General features: G+C 38.0%; 1 protein-coding gene across 1 annotated transcript in view; it reads left to right on the top strand.

Moving 5' to 3' along the window:
* The window catches only part of carmil3 (capping protein regulator and myosin 1 linker 3), a 63449-nt gene that overhangs the window by 42614 nt on the left and 8413 nt on the right, over positions 1 to 12422 (top strand). Inside the window, exons 19-32 of the mRNA XM_055228598.1 lie at positions 372 to 468; positions 562 to 616; positions 2749 to 2921; positions 5577 to 5645; positions 6018 to 6111; positions 8655 to 8753; positions 8832 to 8951; positions 9075 to 9188; positions 9634 to 9809; positions 9890 to 9983; positions 10970 to 11095; positions 11345 to 11411; positions 11564 to 11757; positions 12316 to 12395. Of these exons, the coding sequence (XP_055084573.1) occupies positions 372 to 468; positions 562 to 616; positions 2749 to 2921; positions 5577 to 5645; positions 6018 to 6111; positions 8655 to 8753; positions 8832 to 8951; positions 9075 to 9188; positions 9634 to 9809; positions 9890 to 9983; positions 10970 to 11095; positions 11345 to 11411; positions 11564 to 11757; positions 12316 to 12395 (1558 nt within the window). The remainder of the gene's footprint in view (positions 1 to 371; positions 469 to 561; positions 617 to 2748; positions 2922 to 5576; positions 5646 to 6017; positions 6112 to 8654; positions 8754 to 8831; positions 8952 to 9074; positions 9189 to 9633; positions 9810 to 9889; positions 9984 to 10969; positions 11096 to 11344; positions 11412 to 11563; positions 11758 to 12315; positions 12396 to 12422) is intronic.

Below are 12422 nucleotides of genomic sequence, written 5' to 3'. Positions count from 1 at the left end.
CCCTCGTTCCCCTTGCTTTGATAATGTCCTTCCTTTTCACTGGTGAATAGCATAAAATGGTGAGATTTGCATAGAAAAGAGGATAACATGCACATTACTCTCTTTGTCAGTTTTAGGGGCCCAGTCTTTCTTGGTTAGATTATTCCAAACAGTCCAGTTTTAAGGGACTAACATTGAAAATCATGCAGTTTTATAACAGTCTTTATCTGTAAGCCATAATTATGTAGTTATGCAGTATGTAGAAGTATGAAAAATGATCAAATCTGTCATTTATTTTCTCAGTGAGTGTTCTTAAAGTTGTGGCTGATCCCCTCATATCGCCTTTCAGTTGCGTTATTTTTGCTTGAATACTAATTAGGTTTGTCTTGCAGGTTTGGATGCAGACATGTTGGCAGTGGTCCCAGCGTTCTCCCATCACCCGTCCCTTAAGCACCTGATGCTGGGGAAGAACTTTAACATTAAGGGCAGGTAGGTGGCAGTGCACTGGGACACAGACGCACTACAGATGGCTACAAACTGCCCTAATGATGGATGTTCTTCTGTTTTTCTGTGCCTCCGCAGGGTGCTGGATGAGATACTGCAGAAACTAGTTCATTTGGTGCAAGAGGAAGACTGTGTGAGTTTTATTACTGAACTGCATGTTTATATATTTTTATCTGCTTTATAGCTTTGTGCTAAAATTCAACACATTAACTCGGTTACATCAGTTGCAGCTTAAATCATTTGAAATACTTGAACATTTTATTTAAAGATGTGCTGTGCTACTCTTTTGCTCATGGTATGCCGCATCTTTTTCTTCATGCTGATGTCACAGTTTTGCTTGAAAGCTGACAAGCACATGATACATTCAATTTATCTGTCTTGCTTTTATTCAATGACAGATTTTTTATTGCTTGAAAATACATGAAAAACAAGCGTGAAAAGGCTTGCCACAGATCTGACCTGTAGCTTGGTCTGATGGCATGTTTCTGTGGATATAGATACATTTATTACCATGCTATCACTCTCACACATTCCAGGCAAAGCAATAGCATCATCACATCACCAACGCCATCACAACATGCAAAAGGAAAATACTTGCAGGTGAAGTGTCCTTGTACATAAAAGTGTACGACTGATACGTCAGATGGTTCATTTTGTCTCTGTTGGTCATATACCCTGCTCCGGAGGTTAAATGCTCTATCTGGTCTGAAAATCCAGCATGACAAGTAGCTTAGTCAATTATTTATCAGTTTTGATTGTGAGAACTGGCGGCTTTGCTCTCACATTCACTCACTGAACATAGGAGAATATTACAGTGAAGTGTCAGCAGATGGAGAGGTGGCCCCTAACTAGACACTGTTACTCAAGTAGTTTATGCATTTACATTTTTGGAAATGCTTTTACGTAATCATAGTCACTCTTTTAATAAAAAAAAAAATGTTGCGCTACAAATAGAAAAAGACTTGAAAGTAATAACAGCAATAGCAGCAGTAGAAACTTAATATTTTTTGGCTCATTAAATGATATTAAAACTGCTATTACTTTTTTGAAGGGACATTAGGCTATTAAATTTGGGGGATCTTTTTTGTATTTGAGACAAAGTCCCCACTTTCTAGTTAATAAAATTGCTTCACATTTCTCAGTATATGAGAATTTAATGTGTAGTATCACTGAGCTTTGGTTCTGCTAATACAACATATAAGTCATGCACTGCAGACATGGCGGTAAAATCTCCAGCAGCCTTAATAAGATTCAGCATTTTTAATATGCCCTTACAGTATTTGCATTTTGATTCACAAAGCCATGACTGCAATTTCATTTCTGTGATTTCTTCCTATGATTAGCCATACTTTCTCTGCTCTGTATAAAAAGCCTACAATTTCATGCGCCAAGGCTCTATACCTCTGAGTTGAATTTTTAACAACTTCTTCCTGTTTTTCCGTTTCCAATCATCATCGTTTCACCTGGATATTATCACGCACACGCTCCTAACTTCTAATGAGTCCCACTGCAAGAAGACACAGTTTTTAGTTTAGTTTCTGTACTTCTCTGGATGTTTTTTTTTTTTTTTTTTTGGTTAAGGAAGGAGGAAACAGAAAACAAATCAGGGGTGCAAATGAGCCATCGATTACTATGCAGTTGGTCGAGGCAGACGACGTTGGTGAATATGTAATATGCTATTTAAAATTCATGTATTGATTTTCAAAATGTAGTTACAAGAAGATACAACCCAAAGTACTTGTTAGCTTGACCCAAACCTGTATAAATGGAGAGAGTTGCACCTGGAAAGGAATTAGTTGTAATTAACATGCAAATTTATACTTACAAAAGTAGTAGCCTGAGGAAAGATGTTGATGTTGCATTCACCTAAATTACACTATATTTCATCAGGGCTGTTACTTTGCAATTATTACAGTTTTAAATCTCCAGTCAATTACAAAAACTGGGTAATCATAAAAAAGTATTAATTTGATTCTGTACTCTGTGTTTTAATCATATGTACTCTTGTTCTACTCCCCAAAATCTTCCCCCCAAAAAACAATAACACGTCCCTGTAGACAAGCAGATGGCGGAACCTCCACTAGAGTGTTTACATGTGCACCTTAATCAGTTATGTCTTAAATAAATACAAATAGGGTTTGAGCAGCCATTTACTATATAAAGGACTTGGTCAGATTCTTCTTTGTAAAATTAATGAAGTAGGTATATTCTATGTTGTAGTATATTCTTAAAGTTATCCATCTCTTTCATGTGTCCATTCTTCAGGTTCTTCAGTCCCTCTCACTCGCTGACTCGAGGTTGCGTCAGAAGGGCACTGTGCTGGTCAATGCCTTGGGTTCTAACACCTGCCTGAGAAAGGTGGACCTAAGTGGGAACGGTCTGGAGGACGCAGGCGCCAAGATGCTCAGCAAGGCTCTGCAGATCAACACCACACTCAGGCAAGTGAAGAATGAGACTGACAATTAAAAGAAAGTTTCTCTTTCACCTCTGTTAGCAACAAGTACAATGTACCTCCTAAATAGACCTAAGAACTTCTTACTCCTAAGAGTAAGAACTTCTTACTCTTGACCTTGTTTTTACTTGTAGCTATAGATTAACTATAGAGCTGGACACATGAGGAGGCATAAAGAGACGCGCTATGGCCCTGACTCAGAGCTTTCACTTAAACAAGTCACTCCTCTTCACTACGATGCGCACTTACTGCCACAGGATTAGCTGTGGACCTGTCAATTAAAATGCGCTTGCCTTATCATCGAAATTGACCAGATTGCAATTTTTAGCACAACAATAGCTTTGCACCTGAACTTTACACTTCAATACAAATGCTACTACAGCAATTACACAAAAAAACATCTGGTGAAGTTACAGGCTGATGTTTGCACTCTAATTGGATAAAGTTGTCTGTCTTTGCCAGTTTATTCTTTGTTTTAAAAGGCATTTTGTTAGTTAAGAAACCTATACTCAATAACATTGAGTATATACTATATACTATATACTATATACTATACAAATGGCTGATACAGGTGACATTTTGTAAACATTTCACCATTCAAATGATATAGTTTTTGAGAGGAATCGTTAATTGCTATGGCAACAGTGCTAAATTTTTCATCACTCTGAAACCCAAGGAGTGAAAGGTGTTTTGCTGAACTATAAGAAATAAAAGTCAAGTACATAGTCTTTAACTTCTCCAAATGTGAAAAGGTCCTTCTTTTCTAAAGTTTTACATAAGAAATTCTGTAAAATATTGGGTCGTTAAAGCCTTGTGAGTCGATGAAAGGAGTAATAAAACATACAAGGAGCGCAAGCAGGAACAGTATATGTGTGTGTAGGAGTAACTCAGCTGGATATGCTGAACGATGGAGGAAAGTTGGATGGGATGGACAGACCTCCTGGGGTGTGTGATTTGGGGTTTGCTGGAGGAAGATCTAGGGCAGAGGTATGAAATGATGGAGGTAAAGATGGATAAAAGGAAAGAGTGACGTATTAGAAGCTGGAGTTAGACAGGCGAGTGTGGGATGATGCTGCTCTGAAGTCGCAGTAGCTCATTAGTTTTATGGCTCGGGTCCATGCATCCCTAATTTGGGGATGCGGTCGAACTGTTTGCGACTAAGTTTGTGTGGGTTTGGAGTTTTATCTCACAGTTTCCAGCTATTGGGTAAAAACATGTTGATTTTTGTTATGCCCTTTTTCATTTTACATATCAAGGGAAACCTTAAGAAAATATTCGTACTTAAAATCTTAAGCAGACTACATTTATTGATAAATTAACGTTTTGCTACTTAAAGTTGGACTATATAACTTTTTTGATGGCGTGTCAGCCACCTGCTGATTTCCATGGAGACCAAGTTGCAGGACAGCTCTATGGAGAAGAGATCCCACACAGTGAGAATGCAAGATTCCAAGGCAGTTTTAAACAACAAATCCCTGTAATTGAATCAATCCAATCCACTTTATTTATATAGCACATTTCACAAACAAATGCAGTTTCCAAAGTGTTTCACAATAAATTATAAATAAAAACTAGTTAAATAAATCAACATTTAGACTAAAATCAAATAGCAAAATGAAAATAATAAATATGTATATAAAAGCAATAAAACAATTACCAATAAAACTATAAAATCAAATAAAACAAGCAAATGAAATCAATAAAATCAATAATAAATTCTAGATAATGCTATACATAAAATATTCAAGGCAAAGCAATAATTTCAGAGTCAAGCATGTGGGCCACCCTCCACCAGAAAAATGACATAGTACACCTTTAAAGAAGACCTAGCTATCATCTATGACACCCGTGGATCATCATGTTATAATCTGAACATTTTAAATTGCAATATTAATCTAAAACATTTTAATAAAAGAAACAAGTCCGCTGTGCCCTTTGGGAGCTGACGTCTCCGTAAACGTCATCACAAAAAAAGCATTGGCACCTCTGTTGGATAGCAAGCCGCAGATTTTTTTTTTCATTTGTACAAAATTGCCTACTGCTGGTGCTACCGAATCCTCCACATATCACGACTAAGAAAATAAAATTGGAGAACACAGTAAGTAGAGAGAATAGAGCATGTGCTCGTGGCAGTGAAAACACGGATTGATTCGCAATATGGCGTATTGAAAATAAATGACTAAAGATTGCTCAGAGATTTGTGAATCACTCCAAATACAACTTTGGGTGAGTAAATGTTGACGGGAAACAACTATAACATGGTTAAAAGCTCTAAAAGGTAGATTTTGCATAATAAGTCTGCTTTAATATCATGCCAGTTTACTGCAAAGTTTGATATAGGGTAAGTTCAAACCCCTCCCCATATGGCAGTGCATATGCTGCAGGTTTTATGGCAGGGAAATTTATTTCAACAACTAAATTGAAGTTGCACTGTTTTGACAATGAGGACTGGAGGAGTAGACAAATACACTTTTTAAACAAATGTAAAATTCCCTTGTTGTGTTGGTAAAAGTTACAGTTGATATCTTGGGACTGCCATGAAGAAAAGAAAATACTATCTCTGCTTTGGTGGTAGTGTTGGGATGTCTCAAAAGCATCAGTTCTGTGTCTTATCTTTTATCTTTGGTTTGATCCCTCTTAGGAGCGTGATGTGGGATCGTAACAACACCACGGCGACCGGTTTCCAGGATGTGGCAAGAGCGATGGAGCAGTAAGACACACACACCCAAAACGTAGCTTTGAAGATCTTTATGTACGCATATCAATTCACGAGACGGCCATAAAAGGAAATTCTTGATCCTGTCTTCTACACATTATGACTGTGCAATGTTTACTATTACACACAATTTCATCATATTCCTGACGCTGCTGCCGTTCATTATTATTTCTGTCTCTGCTGTTCCCAGACTTAAAACAAGGGGATGTGGGTGAATTATCATTTTACAAACTCAAAAACAACTGTAAAAGTGCCTTGGGTGTTGTTGTGTGTTCTTGTTGACATCAAACTTATTACCATGGCAGAGGTATAAATCATTTAACCTCCTCTCCACCTCCTTCTTCATCTCTCTGTTTGTGATATTAGTAATTTTACCCTGCAGTACATGCCCCTCCCACTCAGCGACATCTCTCAAGCGTACCGCAGTGCCCCCGAGAAGACCGAACAAGCTCTGGCCAAGGTGAGGACAAAATGTTTCTGTCAATTTTCCTCTGAAGCGAACTGGGGAAATTTCACCTTAGTTTAATGAATCACAGTTCAAGAAAAACTTATATATTTTGGATTATGCTTGATAACTAGTGGAATACTTATGCTGTATAGTGCGCGTATCTCAGTGGGCAGTGATTGGGTAGTGTATACATGTTGAATATACTTCTTCGCTCAAGCGCTTAACAGATGGAGTCTATAATTCTTGGAGGTAAAGGTCAAATATTGTCAAAATATCTAAACTGAAAATTCACAAATCTGGGGTTGGGTATTAATTGTATAGTATAAAGGTCTTATATTAGACAAAACTTACTCTTGTGAGCTTTAAACTATGTTATAATGTTACTACCTCCACAAAAAACATGCCTGTGGTTGGAGTTGTGTTTTGTTTCATTCACGCATGTTTGAGTAACCCTTTATTGTTAGTTTGTCTACATCTCCAAAGCTCAAAATGCTCTGTTCCACCTTGTGATGTCATGAAGTGGTAGTTTCCAAGTTAACAGCTACCTTTTTACCTTTTGTTCTGAATAAATGGGCAATTCAAGGTCTGAAATCATCCAAATGATTCTAGTGAAGGTGTATGGAGTTTAAAAATGCAGAGGAGCACATGACAAGGTGGAACAGAGTGTTTTTCATTTGAGAGAAGAACACAGCCTAAATGTGCAGAGTTTGTGTGTTAAATATGTGTGAATGAAACAAAACACAACACCAGGTATGTTTGTAATGAGGACATTACATTATAACAAAGATCAGAAAATAGTACAATATGGCCCTTTAATGACTATATGAAAGAATAAAGAAAGAAACTATTGTGAAAAAAAAACATTTCTCAACTTTTTTTCATTTGCATATGCTCAGTAATTACAGAAATATTAACCACAAAAACTTTGAAGGCAAATTCACCATAGAATTCTGCCTACTATCTCAATATTATACTATATGCTCTTTAGAAAGTCACAATATCACACAAGCCCAACCATGCATAAACTGGCACTGGCTCGTGTACCCTTGTGGCTAGATAGAGTAGTGGTCATTTTTTATTCTCCTCATTTTACTTTTTGGTAAATGGTCGCATTTTTATACAGAGCTTTTCCGCCTTCAAGGCACTCAAAATGATTTATATCAAGGAACCACTCACCCATTCACACACATTTATACACCAGTGTACGCAGACACTGGAGATTTGAACCACCAACCTTCAGATCAGTGGACAAACACTCTATCATCTATCATGGATCAGTGGACAAACACTCTACTAACTGAGCTACTGTCACTCTGCCAACTGAGCTACGGTTGCTGTTTTTGTAGTGAACTACTGAAATACCTCCTCTGCAAAATGTATTGATGTACGTCCCTGCAAAGGGTTAAACTACACACATTTGTAATTCTTCATCAGGTCTTGACAGCGCTATAATGAGTTTTAGTTTATTGTAACTTTCCATTTAACTGATTTGAGCAATTTGTCTTTCAAAGTAGCTGCTGGCAAAAATAGCAGTGGGTGGTTCATCAGTAATTTGCTTGTACAGCTGTCAAACTCTATTTTTCTTTTGAAACATTATCTTTTATGTGATTCAAGTTTATAGTATTTTCAAGTAAACTTACAATTGTATTTAAAGTCCACACCAGAAAAGTTTAAAGGACCTAAAGCTTGCCTGCCATGTATCTGCCTACTATATCTTAAAATACTTGGTCAGTTGGTGTAACCACTACTGTAACATAGCCTTGGCCAGAACTGCAATATGTTGGGCTTTTTTAAACACATGTTGTGATCACTTTTAATTAGCAGTGGTAATTACATTTTCTTTTGCTTGGCCTGGAAGCAGCACTTTAATAGACTGTTTACATTGCTTGTCAAACTCTTTTCCCAGCTGTCTTAGCTATCAGCCAGTAACCAATTAAAAAAGCACAAATTAAAAAACAGGGTAGCAGAAAATGAAATCTTATGATAACATTCTTTCTTTGCACAGTATTTCTCAGCCTTTATATTTTCAGAAAATATGCCTAGAATGTATGTATTTATGGCCAATATTGAAGAGGAACAGTTTGCTGGTCAATACTTGAGCAATTCAGATGAATGCATTTCACTTAGCTTTTACTTAGCCACTTTATCTTTATTAAGGCTTAGATTGTCTGTATTAAAATACAGTCTGACATTATAGTAGTAGAATTACTTAAATTGGCAGTAAAAATATGATAATTTCAGCCTAAGGGTCAACAAAACCTGGCTGAAATGCCCCATTTGGTTGGACCATAGTTTGGACACCCCTGGCTTAAGACATGTCTAAATGGTATGAAGACAAACCAAACCTTTTTCTTCACATGAGATAATTAAGAGCTCCCACCCGCTGAGTCAACCAGAAAAATAAAAAAAGCCCACCTTCTTTTCTGTCAGATTCTCTTTTTCCTCATTACGATGCAAATGGACCCATCTCCTGCCTCCTCCATGAGCTCTCTAAACACCTGTCATCTTCACTCTTCTGTCTTGTTTGTTTTCTCTCTTAATGTTGTGTGAGGCAGATCCAGCGCGCTCTGCTGAGGAACAACCAAACTCAGCGCTTCTCTCAGAAACAGGCTTTAAGACTCCACCAGGGCCTGGTCACCAGCACTGCTGAGCAGGTATGTGCTGCCCTGTAGGTTAGGATTCAGATTGTGGTGTAAAGTTAATGGCTTTGACAGTAGCTTGTGTTTTATCAGGTGATGGAACGACTGTGCTCGCGGGTGCAGCAGCAAGTGTGTGTGCTCAAAGGCTGTGATGAGACAGAAGATGTCCAGACGGCCAGACAGATCCTGAAGGAGGCCCGAAACTCAAGAGCGGTGAGGCACCAAGTCATCAGCTCATCAGCTCAAACCTCTTTCCTCTGTTGAGTTCAGTGTCTTGTTACAGTTTGCATTCTCTTGTTGTTGAGCACTGCTGTTCCTCTGCTCCCTCCTTCTCAGCTGTACCCCTCCCTGTGTGAGCTGGCACACGTCCTGTCTGTGGATGGCCCAGTCAGACAGAGACTGGACACACTTGCTGGAGAGCTGGCCAAGGCCGCTGACAAAGAACTGCAGGTAAGAATTTCTCACTACAACTATTATAGATACCATTTACCATGATACTGAACATCAACATGTTATTAAACAGATGTTTAACCATAACCATGTTGAAATACATTTGATAAAAACAGTATTTTGTTATAATATTAGAACAGCATCCAACACATAGGATGATCAGAGGCAGATCATTTGCTAGATGACTCCAGAAGGAACACAAATGATCCACAAATAAGACATTTCTCCCAAATATAACTTAGATAAATGTATCTTGTCATGCCCTACCCACTTCCCTTAATACCAATATTATGTGTTTGCTCTTAACTTTTAAAAGGACTACTAGTGCCTGTGTTTATCATTAATAAAAGATAACATTCTGAACAATGGAGATGATAGCTGTGTATGAATAATTTAATGTTTTTGAGCTATATACCCAGAACATGACTTTGTTGTTTGCATCCAGGTTGTGGTGGACTCAATGGTGTCTCTGTGCCGTGAGCTGTGCCCGATGTCATGTGCAGCAGCAGAAAGGCTCAGTCCCCCTCTGTCGTCCATCTCTGAACAAGTGTCCATTCCCCGCTCCTCCATTCGCAACGCCCTGATGGAGAGAGCAGCCGAGGACATCAACAAAGCCCTGGAGTAAGATACAGAGCCAGTTCAAGGAGTTCTGATTCAGACAAAATGCATTGAAGTTTTTTTTTTTTTTTACTGCGTTTCAGGGAGGTGAAGTTGTCTGTGGTGTCCTATCTGACCAACTCAATAGTGGATCAGATTCTTCAAGAACTCTATACCAGTCATAAAACCCTGGTACTGGTAATATATCTTAAATGCATGCTTTTTTGTAGAAGTAGTTGAAGTTTTTTTTTCTTCTATAAATTAGCTATATAAATAAACTATATATAATATAATATAATTAACTTCCAATACGAAAGAGCTAAACAACATTTCTAAACTTGAATGACTTTCGACAACTGGAGAAAAAGTAATCATAGAAAGTTTAAGTTAAAAGTAATAGAAAAATGTATAGTATGCACTAAAGTAAACTTATTAAACTTTTTTATATAAAAGTGCCAAATCATTGCAACAAAACTAAACTAACTTTCTAATTGTCTGTTAAGAATTAAGAAGAAGTAAGAAGCACCTTTTTGGGAACAATTTCAAATTATTACTTTTACTGCTGCTTATATTAATACAGCTACTGCCCCAGCAAAGCTTCAGAGCCGTTTCTACTCATTTATTATTGACTTGTATCTTCAAGGTCCTTGTTAATTACTTACATCAAACTAACAACACCAGCTAAATATGGCAATTAGAGATTTTAGCGTTTATATTTTTGCTTTTCGTGATTAAATTCTTTATCTATTTATTTATTTGTATTTCTTTTATGAAAGTGAAGTGTTTCTATAAAAATAGACTGATCATTTTTATGGTTTGCTGACTACAAATGAGAACCTAAGATACAGGAACAGTAAGAACACAAGATACGGAGAGTTTTTTGTTTTTTTTTGGATACAGCAGCCCTTGCCTATCTCTTGTTTTGTATTCCCCTCACCTCCACTCACTTTTATATCTCATTCTCCTCTCTGAATTTTGTAGCAGCGGTGGTTTGTCCTCTATCATGTCTCAAGCCGCTTTGATTTTCAAGGAGTTGTGTTTTATTCATATAGACACAGAAAACAACAGAGCAGTGCCAGCAGCTGCTTTGTACTGGCAGTTTTTGGTACAAGGGCACTTCTCTTTGAGTGTGTTGAAGGTTGGTAGTCCTTATGTCACCGCTCTCTGTGTGTATTATACTTTAGCTGCGGCAGGTGTCACAAGTCAAGCGTTGGGACGATGCAGGGACAGGGAGACGCACCATCAGACAGTCCAGGCTCGTAGAGGCTTTGGACTTCCCCGATGAGGACTTTGGAGTCAGCCTGGGAATAGTAAGTGCCCTATTAAATGTTATAATATACAGTGAACAATCCAGACTAATTTGTTAGAGTTACTTTTTGGTTCCAACTTTGAAAAACTTAACATTTTTATTTTGAGGTTCTATATTGTTAAGAACTTTCTGTGGACTTGCTCATTGATCATTGTGTGCAATAATAATTCATTATTCTTATTTATCACTTACAGGTGCTCAAATATGATTTACAATTTTATGCATTTATGATTTTTTTGTATGACCTTAGGATACCATGGCTATCAAGAAACGTAGTTCAAGAACTAGAAGAATTCGACCAGTATCCACCAGACTAAGTAAGAACCTTATTATTCAGTTTAAATAATATATGTAGCTAAATAATGATAATCTATACTATTCACCATTGCATGAACACATCAGTCATTCCATTCAAAACTTTACAATTCAGTAAATAAATTATAAAATGTCTGCTGCATTTTTTGTCTAGGTTTAGGTGATGACCCCAGCTCCTCGCCCGTCCCGTCTGCTCCAGCCCCCTCAAATGCTGCTGCCCTGGCCCACTCTGCGTCCTGGGAGTGTCTGTCCACTCTTCCCACCAACGGCTCACCTTTACGTCATGTGACCCACGTCAGACCACGGCCCCCACGCAGGCATCGAGCGGAACACCTGCATTCTGACCTGGTGAGCTGATAATTTTACTGTTATAAAGATCTTTGATCACTGCTGTGCTTTAGCCTTTGACAGAGCAGCCATTTTCAACCACAGGTTTCATTTCAGAATAGAATAGCTGTGTCTTCCTCTTAGCTGAGGTGAGAAAGTGACTTGTGTTTACTTTTGAGTGGTTTCAAATCTTTTCCCACTTTAATGTGAACTTGTTATTCATCTTGCTTTTTTGCCAATGGCATTTCTAAAAATAGCTTCCTTTTAAGCAGAGAGCTGTTGCATGTGTGTGTGAGACTTCAATGTTAATCATGCAGTGCTGTCCCTAAGGGGCTGCAGGGCACCCTCTGACTTGCTGCTTGTTTGTTTTGCGACTTGGTAAAAGCTCTTTCAAAACGCTACAAACTCAGTTAGGGCAGCATGAGGAGGAGCTGTTCTTCACATAGACTTGTGTTGGCAGTGGATCAGGTGGTGCCAGCCAGGCATTTGAAATGATAATACCGTTTGTCTGCCTTTCAGCTTTTTGTTGACACAGCGGATTGATCAGTGATTGTGCTGCTTTCCATTGTTGTGGTTTAGCATTCCTCAGAGAACGGGGGAGTTAATATGCTTGAGGATGGACTGCCAGATTTCTACAGCAAGAGAGTTCTACCCGACAGGTAACTTCTTTAGTAATAATCCAGTAT

This window comes from Periophthalmus magnuspinnatus, chromosome 17 (genome assembly GCF_009829125.3).
Source record: "Periophthalmus magnuspinnatus isolate fPerMag1 chromosome 17, fPerMag1.2.pri, whole genome shotgun sequence".
Lineage (NCBI taxonomy): Eukaryota > Metazoa > Chordata > Actinopteri > Gobiiformes > Gobiidae > Periophthalmus > Periophthalmus magnuspinnatus.
Note: the sequence above shows the minus strand (reverse complement) of the source record. Positions and strands in the feature narration are given on the sequence as shown.